We start from the raw sequence: 25840 nt of genomic DNA, 5'->3' as shown, positions 1-25840 counted from the left end.
ACTTATTTTATTTCCAAACTTATGGCAACTGTTTGTTGGGTGTTACAGGTGAAGCCTCCTTATACAATCCCTATACAATCCCCAGACAGATCGCCTGGTGGAGTAGTTTAACCAGACACTTAACGAAATGCTGTGCTGCTCTTTCATGTCCTTTCCTCTTTGCACTCATATAAGAAGTAGATAAAGTGTCTGGGATGGCATTATGGAATCCACTAACCACTGGTCCAGCGCGATGCATTGATACATCTTTTTTTTTTTAATCTATATATATTTTGGGGATTTTACCTTTTTCTCCCTAATTTAGTCATATCCAACTTCTCTTTGTTACTAGGGGGCTCTCACATTAAGGCTACCACTACCACTGTCAGTCAGGGAACCATGTGACAACTCTGAACCTTGTGTTTTCGAACTGCCCACTTATGCACCATGGGGGGCGAACTAAGAGTGAGTTGTTTATTAGAAACTCTAACATTACACTTAATCAATTGACTAATCAGATCTTTAGAAATTTTGTGTTCTTCCATTTGCTGACATTTATGTTGCATTGTTTAATTTTTTTTTTTATGTAGTTTTTCTGTCCAGTTTAAATGTTATAAGTTACATTAGCCGGCAGCACCCTTGCACCTCCAGGGTCTGGGTTTGATTCCCGGCCAGGGTCTTTTCCGTATCTGTGTGCATGAATTTTGCATGTTTTCCCAGTGCTTGGTGGGTTTCCTTCAGATACTCTGGTTTCCTCCCACAGTCCAAAGAAATGCAGATTGGGCTAATTGGCTATACTAAATTGTCCGGAGTGTGTGTGTGCCCTGTGATTGGCACCTTGTCCAGGATATATCCTGCCTCATGCCTTAAGTCTCCTGGGATAGGTTCGAGGCCCACTGTGAATCTGAATACAGGATGGAACAGTACAGACAATGTGTGTTAGTGATGTTAAATAACATTGATGAAGTAATTAAAATATGCAATATTTTAATACATATTATACATACATATTATATTTTAAATAGTAAGTAGTAATATGTAAGATATCAAAAATTAACATATCAAACTCCAGTAACTTTCTTAACACTGATGGATTTTAATTTGCAGGGTTAAATGTTAGATTGTCTGGCTTCAAATTTTAAGATTCATTCAGTTTGGTTACTGAAACCGTAATGAAATCATCAGTATTACAGTACATACAGTATTATTGGTGTTGTTTTCTGTGGTGGCTTTATTTCACGTTAAATTTCTTATAGAATTGAATGAGAATCTAGTACTTCAAAAATCCTCTATAGGGTAGAAAACGGAGGTAGAAATAGATTGATCTATCTGTGTTCTGCACCTTTCATGCAGCTTGAAACACTACCAACGTAGTTAGACATGTTTTTTGTTTTTGAGTGGCCTTTTATAACGCGCATGTGTGTGTGTGTGTGTGTGTGTGATTGTCTAACTGGGGTTTTCATTTCTTTTTTTTTTTCCATGCTGCATTTCTGTTACACTATGTAGAATATAGCATAACATTGACACTAAGAATTCAGTAACCAGATCACTCAGATTATACACAAATCAGATTAGACCTGATCAGCAACCTAGAGCCTTGACCCACTGATCTACCACTGAACCCTTCTAGATTTAGTATGGGTTAGTCACAACATAGAACATATTCATGATCTAATTCTAACATTTGAATTAAATATAAATATTAACGTAAGGTTGTAACTTAAAAGATGACAACTACTAAACAAGTGAGGAAGCTTCATGCATTACAGCTGTGAACCTTCGTAAGAGCATAATCCTGGATCACACCAAAATTATATAGTTGCCTTAACCTTCTTTTCTTCCTAAAATCAAGTATTCTTCCTACAGCTTTACTGTTTGGGAGTTGAGTAGTACAGTTTAAAATCATGTAATTATTACATTCACCTCAAGCACATAATTTGGTAAATAATAAATTTATGCAATTGTTCACTATAATTGAACAAAAATGCTTGTTATATCTTTTAGAAACTTTTTTAAAATTATTTTATTATCAAAAAGGAGCATAAAAATATACAAATATAAAAAATAAAAAATGACTTTGCTTTGTAGTTTATAATATTTTAACAGACAAATAATTTCTTTGGATAAATGTTAACATAATACTTATAAATACAAATTGCTATTTATTTATTTATTCATTTATTGGGGAAAATCTATTCTTTTAACTTGTCTTTTATGCTTCTGTAGCAAATTTAATTCCACGATTTATGTAATAACTTGTTGTTTCTTAGTGTAGCATATTATATGTTATCAAAAAACAGAACATTATAGTAAGGGTTGAAATTTGATTTGTTATAAATAATTAGAATTCATTTAACTTTACCAATTTAGGCACACCATCAGAAAAAGAAAAACATTTTATGAAAGAACATTGATTAATGCAGAGTCTGCTTGTAAAATTTGCAAAGTTATAATAAGTTTAATGCACCTTCTAAACCAGGGGTAAAACAGAGCATAAATAAATGGATTAATAGTAGCATTAAGACAACCAAAAATTACGACTTTATGAAAAGTTTCTAACTGTATTTCAATAATATTGCCTAACATACTGTAAATAAAATATGGAAGTAAACACACCAGAAACACAGACACTAAAATGCCGAGGACTTTAGCTGCTTTTCTCTCAGATTTCATCGAGTGTGAGGTGATTTTCTGTGTTTTAGGCCGTGTGTGACTATTAAGCTCTCTGATAGCAATGGCATGTTTCTTAGCAATCACAAAAACTAGAGTATACAATATGATTATCACAGAAAGTGGAAAAATAAACAAATAAACAAGATAAATTACAGTCCAAACCTCACTGAGAACGAGAAAACACTCTCCAGGACACATAATCACACTTGTAAAGTTTCCATTAAAATATAGTATTGCTATGGTATAACCCAGCACTAGACACCAGTTAAAAACAATTGCAACACGAGTGATTCTCACAGAGACAATGTTTATGTAAAGAAAGGGGTTTGAAAGAGCCAAATAGCGATCCACAGCGATCTGAGCAAAAGTATAGCTTGATATTATGAGAAGATTACTAATCAGCCAGTAGATGATGCATAAAACTCTCCCAAAAATCCAGCATGACTCAATAGTCCAGATTAAAAGTAGAAGCATTACAAAAACACCAGCAAGGAAATCCGACACAGCCAGAGAGAGCACAAGCATGTTAGTCGGTGTGTGAAGCTGCTTGAAGTGAAAAACAGAGATGATGACCAGCAGATTTCCACACACTGTTAGCAGAACCACAGCAGCTGAACACACGTACAGTAAGATATACACTGCAGGAGATACAGATCGTTCTGGACAGGAGAAATGCTCACAGCGATCAGACTGATTAAACTCTGTCAGGTTCATTAGTTCATTTCTTTAATGTCTACAAAATTAGAAATAAAACAAACAGCTTTGGTGCTTTTATATTTTAGAAATTAATCACGCCTCCCTAATTTGAGTGACACCATGATGAATATGATGTAATGCCTTGTTGGAACACAAGGCCTGAACTAAATATAAGCAGATTGTTTTCACCGTCTCATGTCTTCTTGACTCGACTTGTGGGATCCTTTTAAGGCCAATAATATAAAACCTAATACATTGACTCTATGTCGTGAACATTAGACAAGAACAAAGTTAACATGATTTACCAATTATAATTATTACAAATAGGAACTGCTCATTGGATAGTATGTGAAAATCGGTCATAATCAGCGCCGTTTATATTTCACCACAAGCGGACACGGACACTGCCTTATACGAGCTGCATGAGGCACTCACACAGCATCAAACACAGCATCGGGACACTGCGCTTATTGTGGCGAGGGACTTTAACAGTGCCAACCTCAAACGCGCAGCGCCGAACTTTCATCAACATATCACCTGCCGCACCAGTGAAAGGACACTGGACCACTGTTACATTACAGTCAAGGACGGCTACAAGGCACAATCTCGTCCTCCGTTTGGTAAATCCGACCACGCCGCCATCTTCCTCATGCCAAAATACAAACAAGGGCTGAAACAGAAAGTTCCGTTTCAAAGGGGGTCGTGCGCTGGACGGACCAATCGGTGGCTGCGTTTTGGACGCACTTGATGATGCAGACTGGGACATGTTCACGAACAGCTCTGATGACATCAGCATGTTTACGGAAGCGGTTGTGGGATTCATTGGGAAACTAGCGGATGATACCGTGGAGAAAAAGACTATTAGAACGTTTCCCAACCAGAAGCCGTGGGTGGATAAAACCATCCGCGGCGCTCTGAGATCTCGCACCGCTGCCTACAACACAGGACTTGCGTTGGGGGACATGGAATAATACAAGGCTGCATCATACAACATCTGGAAGGCAGTGAAAGAGGCGAAGCAGCGCTACGGGAGAAAACTAGAGTCACAACTCCAACAGAGTGACTCTAGGAGCCTGTGGCAGGGATTAAGGACAATAACGGATTATAAAGCAACAACATCCGGTATGACGAACGCAGACGTGACTCTGGCAGATGAGCTGAACACTTTCTATGCTCGCTTCGAGGCTGCAGCTAAAGATGCTAGCAATGCTAATGCTAGTGGCGCTAACGGCTGCAGACAGGAAGACAGTGCCAGCACCGGAAACGCGTTCATCATCACCGAGCATGACGTGAGGAGAGCCTTCAAGAGAGTGAACACCAGGAAAACAGCAGGACCAGACGGCATCTTAGGTTGTATTCTCAGAGCCTGCGCAGATCAGCTAGCACCTGTGTTCACTGAGATATTCAACATCTCTTTATCTCAGTCGGTGATCCCCACATGCTTCAAGGAGTCCATCATTGTTTTTGTCCCGAAGAAACCTCATCCTGCTTCCCTCAACTATTATCGCCCTGTAGCCCTAACCTTAGTAGTGATGAAGTGCTTTGAATGCCTGGTCAGAGACCTTATCATTTCTTCACTACTGGACACCCTCAACCCACTACAGTTTGCATACCGCCAAAACCGTTCCACAGACGATGCAATCTCACATCTCCCCCACACATCACTTACTCACCTGGACACTAGGAAAGGGAATTATGCTAAAATGCTCTTCATCGACTACAGCTCTGCATTTAATACCATAATTCCCTTCACACTCACCACCAAGCTGGAGCACCTCGGACTCTGCTCATCAATGTGTCAATGGATCTCCAATTTTCTGACTGGCAGACCACAGGCAGTAAGGACTCCTGTACTCTTTGTACACCCATGACTGCGTGGCCACTACCAACTTCACCGCCATCATCAAGTTTGCTGACGACACTGTCGTGGTGGGCCTGATCACCAACAATGATGAGTCGGCCTACCTAGAGGAGATTGTAAATCTGGTGAACTGGTGCCAGAGGAACAATATCCTCCTGAACGTCAGCAAGACAGGGGAGCTGATAGTGGACAAAGCAGAAGAGGAACTACCAGACCCCCATCATCAACAGGAGCCCAGTGGAGAGAGTGAACAGCTTCCGATACCTCGGTGTTCACATCACACGGGACCTGTTATGGTCCTGTCACATCAACCACGTGCAATCATCTACAGCAAGCGGTGCTGAACCAAGGCCAGGAAGATTATGAAGGACCTCAGCCATCCCAACAATGGACCGTTCTCTCTGTGTCGGTCTGGGAAGCGATTCCGCTCCCTGAAGGCCAACACAGAGAGACTGAGGAGGAGCTTCTTCCCGCAGACGATAAGGTCTCTCAATCACACCACCACACAGGAGTAATATCTTTTGAACACTGACATTGACTGCACAATCATGGACACATTCATGCAATACATATTCATTTACATATCTGAAACCTTTGCACATGACACTTTCATAAGTCACTTTTATACAATACATGTTTATATATCTGGAACCATTGCACATGACACTTTCATAAGTCACTTTTTATGCATATTTGCACAGCCATTGCCACTTTAAAACACTTAAAAAAATTTATATTCCTATATTTCTATATTTTGTAATATTTTTATTATGTTCTTATTTGTACAGTTTGTTTATTTTACTAGTTAGATTTATTTTCTTTCGTATTTCTTTTTATTAATATTTATTCCTTATATATAGTTTTTATTTTCTTTTTAAGGTCACTGGCAAGCATTTCACTGCATATCGTACTGTGTATGACTTTGTATGTGACAAATAAAATTTAAATTTGATTTGAATTTTGAAATCATTTAATATAGTAGCATAATTGGTTTATTATATCCAGCAAAACGTTTTAGGTGAATGCTCTAATGAGGAAAGTAGGGGGACAGCTCTAAACTGGTTTAGGTACCATATTATTGATAGAACATTTTTTTGCTAGCCTTGGAGATCTTGACTCCTCTTTAGCTCCCCTGACATATGGGGTCCCACAGGGATCTATTCTTGGGCCCCTACTTTTCTTGTTGTATTGTTGCCACTCAGCTCTGTACTGAGAAAATTTGGCATCTTCTTTAACTGCTACACAGAGTATAGTCAGATTTATCTCCCGTTAAAACAGTAGAAAGGCTACTCTATCAAGACTCTCTTAACATGTCTAGATCTATTAAGGCATGATTAGCCCTACATTTTTTACATTTTAATGATAAAAAGACTGAGATTTTGTTGTTTGGTCCTGGTGCCAGGAGTAGCGTTCCACCTCTAGATTTCGGAGCCTTGGAGCAATATGTTAAACCCACAGCATCAAATTTAGCAGTTATTTTCGACCATGTCCTTAAATTTAATAAACAGATCAGTGCTGTGGTTAGGTCCAGTTTTTTTCAACTGAGGCAATTGGCAAAATTTTGGGCTTTTTTCTATTATGCATTTATCTATGGTCACATCCCTAAACCTTTCAAGTTGGCAGTTATTAAGCTCTTTAAAAAAAAATCTAATTTAGACCCGAATAAATTAACAAATTACAGACCAATTTCAAACTTTTAATTTATATAAAAAATATGAGAAAATGTAGTATCAGCTCAAATATGCACATTCTTTCAGGAAAACAACGTCCTCGAAGAATTTCAATCAGGTTTCAGGCCCTATCATAGTACAGAAACTTCACTAATTAAGATTGCATACAGTGGTGTGAAAAACTATTTGCCCCCTTCCTGATTTCTTATTCTTTTGCATGTTTGTCACACTTAAATGTTTCTGCTCATCAAAAACCGTTAACTATTAGTCAAAAATAACATAATTAAACACAAAATGCAGTTTTTAAATGAAGGTTTACGTTATTAAGGGAAAAAAAAACCTCCAAATGTACATGACCCTGTGTGAAAAAGTGATTGCCCCCCTTGTTAAAAAATAACTTAACTGTGGTTTTTCACACCTGAGTTTAATTTCTGTAGTCACCCCCAGGCCTGATTACTGCCACACCTGTTTCAATCAAGAAATCACTTAAATAGGGGCTACCTGACACAGAGAAGTAGACCAAAAGCACCTCAAAAGATAGACATCATGCCAAGATCCAAAGAAATTCAGGAACAAATGAAAACAAAAGTAATTGAGATCTATCAGTCTGGTAAAGGTTATAAAGCCATTTCTAAAGCTTTGGGACTCCAGCGAACCACAGTGAGAGCCATTATCCACAAATGGCAAAAACATGGAACAGTGGTGAACCTTCCCAGGAGTGGCCGGCCGACCAAAATTACCCCAAGAGCGCAGAGACAACTCATCCGAGAGGCCACAAAAGACCCCAGGACAACATCTAAAGAACTGCAGGCCTCACTTGCCTCAATTAAGGTCAGTGTTCACGACTCCACCATAAGAAAGAGACTGGGCAAAAACGGCCTGCATGGCAGATTTCCAAGGCGCAAACCACTTTTAAGCAAAAAGAACATTAAGGCTCGTCTCAATTTAGCTAAAAAACATCTCAATGATTGCCGAGACTTTTGGGAAAATACCTTGTGGACCTTCCTTTTTTGGAAGGTGCGTGTCCCGTTACATCTGGCATAAAAGTAACACAGCATTTCAGAAAAAGAACATCATACCAACAGTAAAATATGGTGGTGGTAGTGTGATGGTCTGCGGTTGTTTTGCTGCTTCAGGACCTGGAAGACTTGCTGTGATAGATGGAACCATAAATTCTACTGTCTACCAAAAAATCCTGAAGGAGAATGTCCGGCCATCTATTCGTCAACTCAAGCTAAGGCGATCTTGAGTGCTGCAGCAGGACAATGACCCAAAACACACCAGGAAATCCACCTCTGAATGGCTGAAGAAAAACAAAATGAAGACTTTGGAGTGGTCTAGTCAAAGTCCTGACCTGAATCCTATTGAGATGTTGTGGCATGACCTTAAAAAGGCGGTTCATGCTAGAAAACCCTCAAATAAAGCTGAATTACAACAATTCTGCAAAGATGAGTGGGCCAAAATTGCTCCAGAGCGCTGTAAAAGACTCGTTGCAAGTTATTGCAAACGCTTGATTGCAGTTATTGCTGCTAAGGGTGGCCCAACCAGTTATTAGGTTCAGGGGGCAATTACTTTTTCACACAGGGCCACGTAGGTTTGGATTTTTTTTCTCCCTAAATAATAAAAAACATCATTTAAAAACTGCATTTTGTGTTTACTTGTGTTATCTTTGACTAATAGTTAAATGTGTTTGATGATCAGAAACATTTTGTGTGACAAACATGCAAAAGAATAAGAAATCAGGAAGGGGCAAATAGTTTTTCACACCACTATATATATATATATATATATATAATGCTTATAGGGTATGCTTGTACATCTTTGAGTAATGTTCGATGTGCTTGTTATAATCTAGGAAGTGTAATCAGCATTTACAAACTGCTTTTGTAGATAAAGGTATGAATTAGTGTGCAATATATGGGATGTTTAATATTAAATTTAACACTGTTTTATTTAAAGAACATTGGTATAAATGGAAAATTAATAGCGCTAATGCAAATATACTTTATAAAAGTATTAAAACTTTAGCAGGATGTTCCTCCCTGTGACATACCAAACATCAAGCTTATGTATTAACAAAAGGTGGAATCACGCGGGGCGTAGCTAAGCCCTGCATCACCGCCAATTGGGAAAATTACTCGTGGGACAGACCAACTCTACAGGGTCAAAAATCTATGGTCTGACCAGGCTCTTAGCAACGTCTATTGCTCACCCACTCCACCACCTCTTGCGGGTGCTCTTCACTATTGTCTTTTTGCTGCTGCACCATGATATGACCAAGTCATCCGCACTTGTGGACACACAACAAAACTTTGTGCTCGAACTTTAACGTCATGCAACGACTAGGCCTCCAGAAGAAGTTCCAGAGCGCTGCCATCAGTAACCAGGCAACTAACGCGTCACAGACAGCTTCCTCGAAAGACGTCATCCTAACAACCATGCGATAACCAATCAGTGATTAAGTGATTTTCTCAAGCTGGAGGCAAACAACAGAGACGACTACAATGTAACACATGTGAACAAATAAAGCATAATACCTTGCTGAAAATTGGTGCGCTATTCAAACTCATCAGTAAAATTTACCCAAGACTCTGCTCTTGTGCCTGTCCCAGGTCGAATAACTAATACTAGAAATTTGAGGATTTTCTCAGAACTCCATTAACTTTTACCCACTAAACTGTGTGTGTGTGTGTGTATGTGTGTGTGTTTAAGTAGCCTAATGGTCATTGTCTCAAAGCAGCTCCACAAAAATGAAGAAAAAATAAATAAATGTATGGAAGTTTGTTTTTGTGAGAAACATGTGTCTAGATAATTATGAGATGAATGAATGAATGATGAATGAAATGTCTCTGATGAGCAAGCCAAGGGTGACAGCAACAGTGGCAAGAAAAAAAATCCCTGAAATGGAAATAGGAAGAAACTTTGAGAGGAACGAGACTCAATCAGAGAACCCATCCTCATTTGGGTGATAACAGATAGAAATTATATAACATCATGTGTGTTATGCAGCTGAATGTTCAATATAACAGAAGTTCTTTAAATTAACATGAAGTCCAGTTCAGCATAGGGATGAGTCAGCAGGTGCAATGGGCAGATGGGGTCTGAATTACTGGGAGCACAGGAACAGCATGTGTAGCTCCGACCATCATACACAGAATCTAGTTAGAGCTGGTCCTCCTCTGGATGCCTCCGGAACCTCGCAAGGTTGGCCTTTGTTACTGAAGTTGGCACAATCTCAGTTGCCTCGGGATGGGTAGAAAAATAAGTGGGATGAGTTATGTGTATGCCAGATTAAAGACATGTGTCTTGAGTCTACTTTTAAATGGGAAACTGTGTCTGAGCCTCGAACACTGTCTGGAAGGCTATTCCAAAGCTTTGGAGCTAAATATGAAAAAGCCCTACCCCCTTTTGTAGATTTTGAAATTCTGGGAATTACCAGAAGTCCAGAGTTTTGTGATCTTAGGGAACGTGGTTGATTGTAGCGTATTAGAAGAAAATGACTAAACCATTTAAAGCCTTGTACGTGAGTAATACTATTTTGTAATTAATTCTAAACTGAAACTGTGCCGGACGATGGAGTCTCCGATGACCAGAGCGTCGTGTGCCGTCTCGCCTAGGTGAGCGAAGCAGTTTTGGGTCGCGATCTCGAAGACAGGTGGCGGCGGAGGGGGAAAGGTCCTCGCCCGGGGCATGGCAAGCGTTTTCCTCTGCTGCTGTATCCAGGCTTCGTGGTATCCCGGTGCCGGGGTAAAGAAAATCTGGACGGGCTGCGTCTTTTGTGCATTGGACCTGGGCAGAGAACTACGCGGGGTTGAGGTTGTCGGAGAAATTGTGTCACGCCGAGCATTTACCCATGACAGGTGAGCGTCAGTCCGTGATGATTCCATCGTGGATTTCCGCTGCTGTAGCCGGGCCAGCTTCACCTGTAGGTCGCGGATCTGCTTCTCCACGGCCTCCAGCTCCAAATCCACCGAGTGCAGCTCCAATTTCTCCTGACCTGCACTCAGAGGCAGAGACACAACCGACATGGTGTCTAAAAACGTAAATACTTGGTGTGAAAAAAGCATAAACAAACTTGTGATAGTCGGGCTAACGGGCTAGCGATGCTAATCGGAAAGTTGTCTAGAAGCAGTGTGCTGCAAAACAATTAAAGCTTAACGATATAACAGGCGTTTCGAGTGAATATATTGTAAGATACTATAAAATACTTATTTGTTATATGTTCACTCTTCGTAAGGGGATGAAAAAGTAGAAAAAATGGTCAGTCTGGCGGAGCTCGGAAAAAAGCAGCGTCTCACAACAGTCTCATTTCTGTTTGGTATGGAATACTTTAAAAGTTTTATTTAAACAACAATTTTAACATCAGCCACAAATGGTTCATCGATCAGTGGCTTAGACATTAGCTATGGTGTGTTTTTATGTTACCTTTCAAAAGCTACACTCGATGCTGCATGAAAACGCTATGGGAACGCTCTCTGGGAACGAGGCACATCAATTGCCTCTCAATGATAACTTTACTTCTGGCCCTGAAATCCTCCAGCAGTTGAGAGGCTACTATGTCCTACTGCAAGTGGACAACGGTAGTCTCGTAAATAATTGTCTGGGCAGACTGTGCTCGCGCCGCTGGGAAAAGCTGGTGCACCAGATTTTGCTTTGGGGCACAGGACAAGTTCCTGTCCCTCAGAACGATTTACATTCCAGGGCAGATAAATGTGGGAGCAAACTTGCTGTTCAGGCAAGCTGTGACACACAGGGTTTGGAAACCCCACCCCAAAGTAGTAAGTCCTGTAGAAGAACGTATGCCCTCAAATGGGATGTATTTAAAGTTGGTGCATAGTAAAAGATGTAGACCCAGTCCACTGCCAAATTGTTTTAGTGCTGGAGTTCCTACAAGAAAATTAACCTCGGGCTCATGCCCTAGTATTCTCAGAACGTCCGTAGCAGCTGTTTCGGCTTGTCAAGTATTTGCCCCTGGGCTGGTCAAAGCTATTCTGCATCCTCACCCCAACCATCTTCCGAAGGTTCCATTCTCGACTATGCACCCAGCTGTTCTCGAAGCCTCTGTCCTCCGCCATTACAGCTCCAGAGCAGGAAAGACTTTACTTACTGTCTCCAGTTCGTGCTCTTTAAATTTACAGTACATTCACCGCACTAGACAGTGACGTAAATCAGAGCAGGCTCTAATATGTCATGAGGGCCGCAGCCGAAGGGTGGCCGCCAGTGGACAAATGTTGTCACATTGGGTGAGAGATGTATTGTGGAAGACTTCGCCTCTAGTAATTAGGGCCAATTCGACCAAGGGGCTTGCCTCATTAATTGCTCTGCAAGAGGCGTCCCCTTGCAGCAAGTGTGTGATGTGGCAGGTTGGTCCTCTCCGCACACATTTGTCAGATTTTATAGTTGGATGTCCACGCAATGCTAGCATCCCAGAACTATCTGAGACCTGTTGGTGGACTGTGCGCACACTACACAACCCTGGGGGTCTAGACACTTGCAGTGCGGCGGCGTTGGTATTCTCGTTCCCATAGCGTTTTCACGCAGCATTGAGTGTAGCTTTTGAAAGGGGACGTCTCAGGTTACTTTGCTGTAACCCTTTTCCCTGAAAAAGCGGGAATAAGATGTTGCGCTCCAATGCCGCACTGCGGGCGTGACTGGACGTCCTTTCAGACAAAATTGACCTGAGGATGTTTCCGGTTCATGCCTATTCATAACCTTCAGGTGTACCTAATTAAATGACATCACCTGACCAAGGTTATATATGCCTAAATCTTCGGCGTGTTTGACACACATGCTTCAACAACTGGTCATGCGGAGAGCATTCACATAGCATTTTCATCTCGTTCCCACTTTTTCAGGAAACAGGGTTACAGCAAAGTAACCCGAGACGTTTCTAAATGTGTGTTCCTGTAGGGTGTTGTCTGAACTAGTGTTTCTCGTTTTTACAAAGTCTATATTATTCTCCATGGAACCTCAGGAAACAGTTGCTGGTGGATGAGGAACAGAGGTTTACGTAACGTTTTTTGGCACTTGGCTTTAGGTGTACCTTGCATCTCCCTTGCATTTCAAGAACCAAAATGGGTGTGGCAGGCCCTTTTCCTCTTTTATTTATACCCTTTAGGTATAAATAAAAGAGGAGGTTTAGGAATTGGGACAACCTCTCTTGCCAGATTCTTAACACTTTTGCACAAACTTTCTGCGATACACAACTTGAAAGTATAAGGCTGCATCATTTGTTTCACCCCAATGCCGCTGAAATGTTTCTTGTAGCGCAACCAAGAAGTCACGATGGTCATGTCAATACAGTGAGACATCAGCCAATGCTACCACTACTTTGGCCAGACCAGTGCAATGAGAAAATCCAGCAGATCCACCCCAGCCATATTTTTATTATACTTTCTTAACACAATAGGACAGGGGATATTGAGGATTTCCCACTTATCATCCTCAGTGACATTGTGTGCTCCAATATAATTACTGGGAAGAATAAACCATTATCCTAAAAACAATTCCACTTTACAGCATGCAAGGTGGTTTCTTCAACCATGGCCACAATTTTCTCCTTGCCTGTGATGGATCTGCCTCTGCAAACATACAATCAATGACCACTATGGATTCACATTTTCGCCAGAGATGCTGCCTACTGTTCCATTGGGTGGAACGCCTGTGATACATTCACAGTATGACTTAAAAGTTGTTTATGACACAGCCTACAATTCACATCGGAGGGGAACACCTATGACATGCCTGTGATGGAACTATCTGCTCAAATACAAAATATGTACATAATGTACACACACACACACACACACACACACACACACATATATATATATATATATATATATATATATATATATCAGTATATATATATCAGTATATATATATATATATATATATATATATGAACAGCATCCCTGCACATTTCCATCCATGAATGGAATTTAAACTAGGGCCAGGGGTAGCTCAGTGGTTAAGGCATTGGACTATGGTTCTGAAGATCCCAGGTTCAAAGCCCACAACCACCAAGTTGCCACTGTTGGGCCCTTAAGCCTCAACTGCTCAGTTATGTAATGATATAAAAATGTAAGTTGCTCTGGATAAGAGCGTTTGCCAAATGCCTAAATGTAAACTTTTATTAACATTTAAAATTAATTAAATATCACCAACATTTAGATACATCATCAAAAGAAGAAGATGAAATTACATGATTAAAGAACATTGATTAATGCAGAGTCTGTTTGAAATATTTGCAGAGTTATAGTTAGTTTAATGCACCTCCTAAACCATGGGTAAAACAGAGCATATATAAATGGATTAATGGTGGAATTAAAATAAAGAATAATTAAAACGTTCCTAAATGTTTCTAACTGTAATTCAATAACATTGACTAATAAACTGTGAATAACATATGGAAGTAAACATACAAGAAACACAGACACTAAAATGCCGAGGACTTTAGCTGCTTTTCTCTCAGATTTCATGGAGTGTGAGGTGATTTTCTGTGCATTAGGTCGTGCGTGTTTATTAAGCTCTCTGATAGCAGTGGCATGTTTCTTTGCAATCAGAAAAACTAGACTATACAAGATAATTATGACAGAAAGTGGAAATATAAAGGATAACACAAAATCAATTACAGACCAAAACTCATTGAGAAAGAGAAAACACTCTCCAGGACACAAGACAGAACTTTTGAAATTCCCATTAAAATATAGGCCTGTTATGTTATAGCCCATCAGTAGACACCAATTACAAACAATTACAATGCAAGTGATCTTTACAGAGACAATGTTCATGTAGAGAAAGGGGTTTGAGAGAGCCAAATACCGATCCACAGCAATTGAAGCAATAGTATAGATTGATATTACGAGAAGACTACTAAACAGCCAGTAGATGCTACAGAAATGCCTCACAAAAATCCAGCATGACTCAATAGTCCAGATTAACATTACCGGCATTAGAAAAATGCCAACAAAAAAATCTGACACAGCCAGAGAGAGCACAAGCATGTTAGTAGGTGTGTGAAGCTGCTTGAAGTGAAAAACAGAGATGATGATGAGCAGATTTCCACAAACTGTTAGCAGAATGATGGCAGCTGAACACACATACAGTAAGATATAAACTGCAGGAGATACAGATCTCTCTGGACAGGAGAAATGCACACAGCGATCAGACTGATTAAACTCTGTCAGGTTCATGAGATCTTTTCTTTAATGTCTACAAAGTTAAAATTAAAACAAGCAGCTCTGGTGCTTTTATTCTTCAGAAATTAATCACGCCTTCTCACTATAAGTGACAGCATAAAAGATATGATGTAATGCCTTGTTGAAACACAAGACCTAAAGTAAATATCAGCTGAATGTTTCTACAATCTTATGTGATCCTGACTGGACTGATGGGACTTTTTTTAATTCCCATCAAAGTAAATGGAGAATGTTTCAAGGCCATTAATATAAAACAAAATACACTAGGTTTGTCTAATGTTCACTACCCTAGTTTATCTAGGTACCCTACAACAAACTCACAGTTGACATCATTTTGCAATTATGATTATCACAAATAGGACTCTTTCATTGGATATTATGTGAACATGATTTAATATAGAAGCATAATTGGTTTATTATGACCAGCAAAAAAAAGAAAGATTGTAGTTGCATGCTTTAACAAGAATTAAGTGCAAATATGGATTTTGTCAAGGAAAGATTATAAATCCCTTATTTGGAAGTGCCTAATCTAATTGTTAAATTGCTGTCAAAAAGGGTGTGGAGCAGTTAAACCCAAAAAGCAGGACACAACAAGTGATGGAAATGATATGAGAACAGGGTAGTGCAATATCTACTGTTGAAGTGTTTGCTGGCGAATCCACACAGGAACATTGATGTCAGGTTGGAGAGTAGACAGCAACAGGGAGCTGGGAAAGCAGGCATGCAGCACGCTAATCCTGTACACAGAGATAGCATTTTTAACATTTCAAAGAACCTCATCAATGGATTTTACACACGAACATACTCACATTATGGCTAGGCATCAGAGAAGGATACAATATATTGCCAAATGTATTTAATCACCCAAAGTATTGAATTCTGGTGTTCAAATTATTTCCATGGTGACAGGTGTATAAAATCAAGCACCTAGGCATGCAGAGCACTTCTACAAAAATTTGTGGAAGGAGCTCAGTGAATTCAAGCTGAGTATCATAATAGGATACCTCCTGTGCAATAAGTCTAGTCATGAAATGTTCTTGCTGTAAACAACAACAAATCAGCCATAAAGTGGCAGACCATGTAAAATCACAAAGCGGGGTCAGCGGATGCCGAAACGCATAGTGCACAGAGATCGTAATTTTCTATAGCTACAGACCTCCAAACTTGATGTGGCCTTCAGACTCTCTCAAGAGTGCATAGAGAGCTACATGGATTGGGTTTCCATGGCAAAACCTTGGCTGTTGCCAGGAGAATGGTCCTTGTCGGACTGCATTGTGCCAAATGTAAATGTTGGTGGAGGGGTGATTATGATGTGGTGTTGTTTTGCAGGTGTTACATTGAAAGGTTGGTGCTTCAGCATATCAAGACTTTTTTGAGAATTTGATGCTTTCACCAGTATGGGAACAGTTTGGTTATGACCCCTTCCTGTTCCAACATGACTACATACTACAAAGCACAAAGTAAGGCCCATAAACACAAGAATGAGCTATTTTGGTGTGGAAGAATTTGTCTAGCCTGCACCTTAAATACCTTTGGGATGATACTTTTGGGATAAAACTCTTGCCATCAGGATGTGTTTCCCTTGCTCTCATGGACATATTTCGAATGATGAACCTCGGCTGAGTCACTTGTAGGCTGTAAACATGTGAGTAGTACCATTTTGACAGCTGTGGACACATCTGTATGTGAAAAGTAGAGGGGGAACCTTATCTGATAACACAAACTCTTGCCATCAGGATGTGTTTCCCTTGCTCTCATGGACATATTTCGAATGATGAACCTCGGCTGAGTCACTTGTAGGCTGTAAACATGTGAGTAGTACCATTTTGACAGCTCTGGACACATTATCCGATAACATGAACTCTTGCCATCAGGATGTGTTTCTGCTGCTATAAAGGACATATTTAGAATGCTCAAACTTCACTAAATCAGCTGTTTCACTTGTGCTGTGTAAACAGGTGAGCAGTAACAGAACTTCTACTATTTACTTAGAACATGGACATCTGAACATACTGTACTTAGTTTTAGAATGATAAAATCGGAGAACTGCAGTAACAGTCTGATAAATAAGGGAAGTTATTTATATAGAGAACAGTGTCGAATCAGTATCTGACAGCGACAATGAACACATTTAAAAGGATAAAACTCGGCTAATTCACCTGTGGTGTGGGATCAAATCAGTAGCAACAGTCTGACATGTATGATAAGGGAAACCGTATCTGACAGTGACAATGTACAGACTTTCCCTGTGGTCGGGAAACAAGTCAACAGTAACACTGGTGATATATTTTCTCAGCCATGTCTTTTCTCAACCATAATGCCAGAATAGAGACCCGTTGGATACAGTCTCAAGATAATAATAATAATAATAATAATAATAATAATAATGCAGGATAATGAGCATTTTATCCGCGTGATGTCAACACACTAGGTCACATCTATCTGAATAAACCCAAACTGCATATGAATGAAATAACCATTTGTAGTGGTCCATTTTATTTGAATTATATATATATATATTTCATATATATGAAAGTATATAATACATTCCATTGATAAAACAGCACGAATAAATCATGGGTATCGTATACCAGTTATAATAATAAACAAAAAATACAACGCATGTTTAGATAAGTTTCGTTTTTCAAGGCGCGTGAAATTTGCCGTCTTTTCCGTTTCAGGGATTTAAAAACACTAGCAATGTCATTTATGGCCTTTATTGCGCTCCGTAGAAGTTCACTGGTTCGCGCATAACCCTCCGCGGGCCCGCTTTCTTCTAAATGCGCGTTCCCTGTGCCGTTTTCTAGGGGGTGGGGCTAAAAAAACGCATCCTGATGGGGGAACCAACTTCGACACAGCACCTGCTCACACCTATTTATAACCCGAGGTTATAAAAGCCAAAATTTGGCGTGTTTGATACACACATACTTCACAACCGGCAACATGACAAGATGTTTCCCATAGCGTTCTCACACAGCATCGAGTGTAGCCTTTGAAAGGGAACCATGCTTCTGTTGCAGTGAATCCTCCAGGACGAGGTTCAGGAACCTCTGATCTAGAGAATAGACAGAACAATGACACTAAGGATTCAGTCACTTGAATTAGTTCTGTGGGTCAGTTGCTGATCCAATCATGGTTAATAACTAGGATTTTACTGATACAACTGCAGTTGCTGACATATGTTGCTAACATGTAGTGCATTAGCATGAATAGGTACATATGTTTTTGTCTAAGAGCCACTTTAAATAACATGATAATTATCTGAGATTACATCAGGCTGTAAAAGTGTTAATTTCTAGAGTTGATTAATCTGGATCTGGAGGGTGACCACCTTCATGAGAGTGTCCTAATATGTCCTCAACACATTTTAACCCATACTAAATCTAAAATAGATATAAAAACTGTCCTCAGAAAAAAACTTCTTGATTATTAGCATAAATACACACAAATAAAAAATTATGCTTTGGCTTAAAAAAAAAAAAAATCAGGGTTGGAGATTTAGTTAGCAACTTCTGGCCCATGCCCAGCCATCATACTACACCTCTGGAGCACACTGGACCTTGCTCAAGTTCAGCTGAGGCTTGAGCAGCCAACCTTTGGACAGTAACCCAAAGCCTTAATCTTCTAAACTACCCAAAGCCTACTAGATTTAGTATGGGTTAATAAGGACATAGGGCACACTCATAAAGCCAATCACATTCATTTGCGCTGAGTTTTTAAGAGGTTAGCCACATTTAAGCAAACCTCAAGCATTTGACCCCTGTTTTAATCCTCATGCTGACATGTACTACGCAAGTGAGAAAGCTTCAAGCCTTACTGCTGCAACCCCTATGCACAGCTATTATCCTGGATCACTCCAAGGTTACACAGCTGCTTTAGGCTGCATGGAGGTAGGGTACACTCTGGACAAGGTGCCAATTCATCACATGGCACAGACACACTCACATACTACAGACAATTTGGGAAACGGCAATTATAATAAAATAATATTATAAAAATAATATTTCTTTAGCATTGCAGTTTATGCTATTTTCACTGCCAAACTAAACTTTTAATATTTTAAAAAAATTTGTACATCAGAATAAATGAATCTTAAATGAATAAATGAATTAAAAAATAATTTAGTTCATTTCGTTCATTTCATGAATGACCCCATGACTAATTGAATATTATGTTATTGATGAACATTGTGTACATCATATGCAGAAATAAATGAAACTTTTATTAAAATTTAAAATTAATTAAACATAACCAGTATTAAGACACAAAGAAGAAGATGAAATTACATGATTAAAGAACATTGATTAACACAGAGTCTGTTTGGAATATGTGCAGAGTTATAATTAATTTAATACACCTCCTAAACCATGGGTAAAACAGAGCATAAATAAATGGATTAATGGTGGAATTGAAATAAAACATAATTAAAACTTTCCAAAATGTTTCTAACTGCAATTCAATAACATTGATTAATAAACTATAAATAAAATATGGAAGTAAACATGCCAGAAATACAGACACTAAAATGCCGAGGACTTTAGCTGCTTTTCTCTCAGATTTCATTGAGTTTGAGGTGATTTTCTGTGTTTTAGTCCGTGTGTGATTATTAAGCTCTCTGATAGCAGTGGCATGTTTCTTAGCAATTACAAAAACCAGAGTATACAATATGATTATGACAGAAAGTGGAAATATAAAGGTAAATACAAGATCAATTACAGACCAAACGTCATTAAGAAAGAGAAAACACTCTCCAGGACACAAGACGGAACTTTTGAAATTCCCATTAAAATATAGGCCTGTTATGTTATAGCCCAGCGGTAGACACCAATTAAAAACAATTACAACACGAGTGATTCTCACAGAGACAATGTTCATGTAGAGAAAGGGGTTTGAGAGAGCAAAATAGCGATCCACAGCAATCGAAGCAATAGTATAGCTTGATATTATGAGAAGAACATTAAACAGCCAGTAGATGCTACAGAAATATCTCCCAAAAATCCAGCATGACTCAATAGTCCAGACAAAAATAACTGGCATTAGAAAAATGCCAACAAAAAAATCTGACACAGCGAGGGACAGCACAAGCATGTTAGTAGGTGTGTGAAGCTGGTTGAAGTGAAGAATAGAGATAATGATGAGCAGATTTCCACACACTGTTAGCAGAACCACAGCAGCTGAACACACATACAGTAAGATATAAACTGCAGGAGATACAGATCTCTCTGGACAGGAGAAGTGCACACAGCGATCAGACTGATTACTGAACTCTGTCAGGTTCATTAGTTAATTTATTTAATGTCTACAAAATTAGAAATAAAACAAACAGCTCTGGTCCTTTTATCCTTTTGGAAATTAATCACGCCTCCTTAATTTAAAAGACAGCATGAAGCATGAACGATATGATGTAATGCCTTGTTGGAACACAAACTCTAAATATCAGCAGAATGTTTGCACAATCTCATGTGATCTTGACTGGACTGATGGAAATCTTTTTAATTTCCATCAAGGTAAATAGAGAATGTTTCAAATCCATTAATATTTAACAAAATACTCTGACCCTAGATAGCAAACATTAGACAAACTCATAGCTGACATAATTTTACAATTATGATTATCACAAATGGGACCTGTTCATTGGATATTATGTGAACATGATTTAATATAGTAGCACAATCATTTATTATGACCAGCAAAAAAATAAAAATAAAGTTTTAGTTGCATGCTTTAACATAAATAACGTGCAAGTATAGATTTTGTCATGAAAAGAAGCGCCTAATCTAATTGTTAAATTGCTGTCAAAAGGGGCGGAGACAAATTAGATGCAAAAACAGGACACAACAAAAGATCGAAATGATACAAGATCAAGGGTTGATCTTCTATATCTGCCGTTGAAGTGTTTTCTGGTGGATTCACACAGGAAACTTGATGTCAGGTTGGAGAGGGGACTGCAACAGGGAGCTGGAAAAGGAGGCATGCAGCACACTAATCCTGTATACAGGGATAGCATTTTAAGCATTTAAAAAAAAACAAAACTCATCACTGGATTTCACACATGAACTTACTTACGTTTCGGGTAGGCATCAGTAAAGGATACAATATATTGCTAAATATATTTACTTACTCAAATCATTTAATTATTGTGTTCAAATGGTTACCATGGCTTCCATGGTTACATGTGTATAAAATTAAGCAACTAGGCATGCAGAGCGCTTCTACAAAAATTTGCAAAGTATCATGACAGAACGCCACCTGTGCAATAAGTCCAGTCATGAAATGTTCTTGCTGCAAACAACAACAAATCAGCCATCAAGTGGCTGGCCATGTAAAATCACAGAGCAGGGTCAGCGATGCTAAAACACTTAGTGCACAGAGGAAGTAAATTTTCTGCAGAGTCAATAGCTACAGACCTCCAAACCTCATGTGCCCTTCAGACTATCTCAAGAACAGTGCATGGAGAGCTTTATGGATTGGTTTTTCATGGCAAAGCAGCTGCATCCAAGCTTTGGATCACTGAGTGCAATGCAAAGCCACAAATGCAGTGTTGTAAAGCATGCTGTCACTGAACTTCAGAGCAGTGGGGATTTGTTCTCTGGAATGAGAAATCACACTTCTCCGTCTGGCAATTTGATGGACAAATCTGGGTTTAGCCATTGCCAGGAGAACGGTTCTTGTCACACTGCATTGGACCAAGTGAAGGTTGGTGAAGGGTGGGTCATGATGGGGGTTGTTCCAGTGACAGGTTAGTGCTTCAGCATATCGAGACTTTTTGGACAATTTGATGCTTCCAATATTGTGGGAAAAAATTGGTGATGGCCCCTTCCTGTTTTAACATGACTTCATACCAGAGCACAAAGCAAGAATCATAAAGACAAGGATGAGGTAGTTTGGTATGGGAGAACTTGACTAGCCTAAACCTCAGATAGAACACCTTTGGAATGAATTAAATTAGAGACTGCAAACCAGGCGGATTCCTCCAACATTAATGTCTGACCTCACAAATGCGCTTCTGGATGAATGATTACACTCCATGGAATGAAATGGAAACACACCCCTAAACCTTATGGAAAGCCTTCCTAGAAGAGTTGAAGGAGCTATAGCTGCAATGGGTGGGCCAACAGCATATTAAACCCTATTTATAAAAAATATATATATATGTTATTTGGGTTCATATGCAGGTGAAGGCAGACAAACAAATACCTTTGTCAATATAGTGTACGTTAAGGCTGCGTTTGTCTCACGCTAAGTTTCAAGCCTCTTTAATGGAAAGTCCAAAGGCGAAAACATGGAAAGAGCAGCCAAGTTTCTTAGCGCTAGTTAAAAAATTAATTCAGAAGTCATGAAAAAGGCTCAGAACAGATTCATCAGACATGGTCAGGGCAGGCTCTCACTGCACTCCGATTTACAGCATTTTACTACCTGCTTTAATGCAACAGTATTAAAAAAACAGGCAAAAACCGACAGTTCCGGGATTTAAAGGCATGCAGGAAGACAGAGAAGGAATCAGGAAATGTTGTGGAAATTGATTGAAGACCCAGGCTTTGGTTTCAGAAGATCTCGACCTTTATTTATCATGCAATAACGGCCGGGGGAGACTGCAGAATCGCAACTCTGTCCCGTCGGCTCCCCACTTATATAGTCAACCAGGACAAAAGAATTCATTCTACATGCAGTGATGTCATCCTAAACATCTGGGGTTCATTAAGCTTCCCCAGTCTAGGGGCCTCAACGTATATATCAGATTGTTTATGCAAGCAGAATCTCAGGCCTATACGTGCAGTTTCGCACGCACATTTCTGAGTACTTTCATATGGGCTACCATTTATTCCTTAAAAGGAAGTAAAGTTACATAAAATCAAATAAAATTTACTTCCATATCCCCCCCTCTGGGGCTTATAAGTCCCATATCACTGGTTATCTAGAGTGCAAATCCATGTGCTAGCCCTTCTTACACTGGCTAGTGATTAATTTAAATCACTGGACTTTTATCAATGACCAACCCATGTATTTGTACTCTAGCGAAGATCGAGCCAAACTTCTCCGCACTCATTTGACTAGGACAGAGTAAAAGACTCGACCTCCTTTACCTTATACAGTACTTTCCATAACACAATAACATGACATGCATATATGAGTAATACAGTAATTTCCTAGGATTACATTAAGCTAAATAACCTGGATAACATATATATAGTTTAAACTGCTCCATGCATAATACAGTACAATTTTAAAAGCAAATATAATTTCAAACAGCTGTGTCCCAATATATGGATCTTCAACCCAGATACTTTGCGCATCGTAGAGGGTCGCCTTTTGGGGAGAGGCCCAGCCAGTGCTTTCACCCAAGGCATGGCTCATCGTTAATCATCTTCTTCGTCCTCGTCCGAGGTGCCTGAATCTTCTACCGATTCTTGTGAATCACAGTCAGATTCATAAATGTCTTTGTCATTGGTTAGGGGTATTTTTTCATCTTGCCATTTTAATACTTCCATTTGTTGAACTGTAGCTTTTATGACCAAAGATTTTAATATAGGAAGCACACAACAGAACAACAATCCTCCTATTAATATAGCAAATCCCAAGAACATACCAAATTTAGCAAACCATGCTCCCCAAGCTCCCAGTTTTAGATCTAACCAGTCCCATATTTTACTATCCCTCCCAGCATTTTCAGTTACTTCCCGTCTCAGATTTTTAGTTGGTTCATGGCTTTAGTAAAAGTTCCCTCGGGTGCTGTGTTTTTAGGAATATAAGTACAACATTGATCACCAAACAGAATGCATACACCTCCTTTTTCAGTTAATAACCAATTTAATGCTTGTCTATTTTGCCAGGTCATTGTACTAGTAGCTACTAATTGTTCTCCTAAAGCAGCCAAAGCATCCTCGGTATAATTAATAAATCTCTGTTGATTGTAGTAAATATAGTTAATCCATTCAGCATTTTTATTAGGTGTTATCCATAAAAAAATAGACTTAAATCCAGATTTTACCTCATCTCTGGCTTTAAATTAATTAGGTATACCCATGGGTTGGCCTACTGAATCTATGTACACGTTTGGATCTGCCTGATAAGCCGTTCTCATTCTATGATGGTCTTTTGAGTTACGCTGTACAGGCTGGTCTATATTCCAGCCCGCTATTGACATTTCTTGAAGCATCCGGATTCTAGCACAGATTCCTCTCCAACTTTTTGGTAATGTTGCCCTCAATAATGTTCCTCCACAAAGCCAGAAAAAATCAGCTACTGGTACTGATTGGTCATCATAACGGAACTTTATGGGAAACAATAATGTTTGATTCATGCAGCTATGTGTTATAGTTATATTACCTTGCACTGTGACTGTTGCATGAAGTATAGTTTTCTTATGAACATCCATTCGTGTAAAAGAGCCAGTGTCCAGATGCCACATTATCATACAATTACCTTGAAATTCCCCCACACTGTTATTTCCCACTGTTTTATTGAAGCACTCATACTCAAGGGTATAATCTATTTCATACTCAGAGGGGATTTCTATCTTTTTTCCTCCCCATTCCCCCCATTCAGGTGTATGGAAATTATTAAAGTAATCTGGACTACTCAATATTGCTAAACATTCAGCTGGACACTGAGGTCTTCGGAAGACATGTAGATGACAAAACTGTTGGGTAAATTTTGCACAGTGTCTAAAGTCATATGAATTGGGTACCACTATAACCTTTTCTAATGGTGATGGAGTACAAATCAAACAACTAGTTATTTTATTTTCCTGGGCGGTGTAGGCAGCCCATTTATACCACTCATTACTTTGTGCCATGCTTAAGAGTTTTTCCTTTTTCCTGCCCATAGATTGATAACTAAGAACCTTTTGACCAACATTTACTTGCTGTAAGGTTAATTCTTGGGAAGTCTGGTTGGATCTTTGTAGAGGTGAGCTGACCACAGCTTGATTTAATACCTGGAAAATAATGATCATTAGGTATGCTGCCCACTCTATTTTCCCCATTCTTTTTCTTTATTTCCTCCACCCCGTTACACAGATTTCAAGACCTTATATGTTATCACTGTCGGGTGGTGGGTCTTCTTCTTCTTTTTCTGCACTTTTTCCCTTACTTACTTTAGGGATTCTTGTGCAATGGTTTAAGTCATACCAGGTGGTTTTGCCTTCCACTTGGACTGCTGTGGGGGTGGCTGCTACAACCTTGTATGGCCCCTCCCTTCTGGGTTCGTGCCACTTCCTCCTGAACACACGCAGATAGACCTGGTCTCCTGGAGTGATGGGACACGGCGCGTCTTTCTCTTCCTCCGGCTCCTTGCTTTTTTCCTGCACATAAATTGCTTTATGTATGGCAGTTAGTTTCTTTATATATGATCTGAGGTCCAGTTGTAATTGTTCTAGAGGTGGACCTTTATAAGGCCCTCTACAGAATGGCACAGGCATGGGTCGACCCATAAGCATTTCATGCGGGGTTAAGTGGGTATTTCTGTTAATTTGCATGCGACAACTCATTAGTGCAAGAGATAAAGCATCAAACCAGTTAAGTTTTGTACTAGCATAAATCTTGTAAAGTTTAGCTTTGAGTGTTCCATTTATTCTCTCTACCATACCTTGGGACTGCGGATGATAGACACACCCAAATCTTTGCTTTATTCTCAACTGTTGTAATACCTGCTTTACCGTTTTCTGAATGAACGCAGATCCGTTGTCTGAACTGATTTCTGATGGAATTCCAAACCTAGGTATCACCTCTCTTGTGAGGAATTTCACAACTGTTCCTGCC

The 25840-nt window shown here is 39.4% G+C and overlaps 3 protein-coding genes across 3 annotated transcripts; all 3 read right to left on the bottom strand.

Annotated features, from left to right (window-relative positions):
• Nucleotides 1–2376: 2376 nt before the first annotated feature.
• On the bottom strand, nt 2377–3366 carry LOC128509075 (trace amine-associated receptor 6-like). The gene has a single exon (XM_053480648.1). The coding sequence runs from the start codon at nt 3364–3366 to the stop codon at nt 2377–2379; it is 990 nt and encodes a 329-aa protein (XP_053336623.1).
• A 10721-nt stretch (nt 3367–14087) lies between these two features.
• On the bottom strand, nt 14088–15074 carry LOC128509138 (trace amine-associated receptor 13c-like). Its single transcript, XM_053480727.1, has one exon. It carries the CDS (start codon nt 15072–15074, stop codon nt 14088–14090), a length of 987 nt encoding a protein of 328 aa, XP_053336702.1.
• Nucleotides 15075–19370: 4296 nt separating this feature from the next.
• Nucleotides 19371–20360, bottom strand: LOC128509113 (trace amine-associated receptor 13c-like). Its single transcript, XM_053480690.1, has one exon. It carries the CDS (start codon nt 20358–20360, stop codon nt 19371–19373), a length of 990 nt encoding a protein of 329 aa, XP_053336665.1.
• Nucleotides 20361–25840: the final 5480 nt, after the last annotated feature.

This window comes from Clarias gariepinus, chromosome 2 (genome assembly GCF_024256425.1).
Source record: "Clarias gariepinus isolate MV-2021 ecotype Netherlands chromosome 2, CGAR_prim_01v2, whole genome shotgun sequence".
In the NCBI taxonomy this organism is placed as follows: domain Eukaryota; kingdom Metazoa; phylum Chordata; class Actinopteri; order Siluriformes; family Clariidae; genus Clarias; species Clarias gariepinus.
Note: the sequence above shows the minus strand (reverse complement) of the source record. Positions and strands in the feature narration are given on the sequence as shown.

What these genes read in the sequence shown, in the direction of transcription:
- LOC128509138 (XM_053480727.1), bottom strand. Translation starts at nt 15,074, where the DNA reads ATGAACCTGACAGAGTTTAATCAGTCTGATCGCTGTGTGCATTTCTCC.
- LOC128509075 (XM_053480648.1), bottom strand. Translation starts at nt 3,366, where the DNA reads ATGAACCTGACAGAGTTTAATCAGTCTGATCGCTGTGAGCATTTCTCC.
- LOC128509113 (XM_053480690.1), bottom strand. Translation starts at nt 20,360, where the DNA reads ATGAACCTGACAGAGTTCAGTAATCAGTCTGATCGCTGTGTGCACTTC.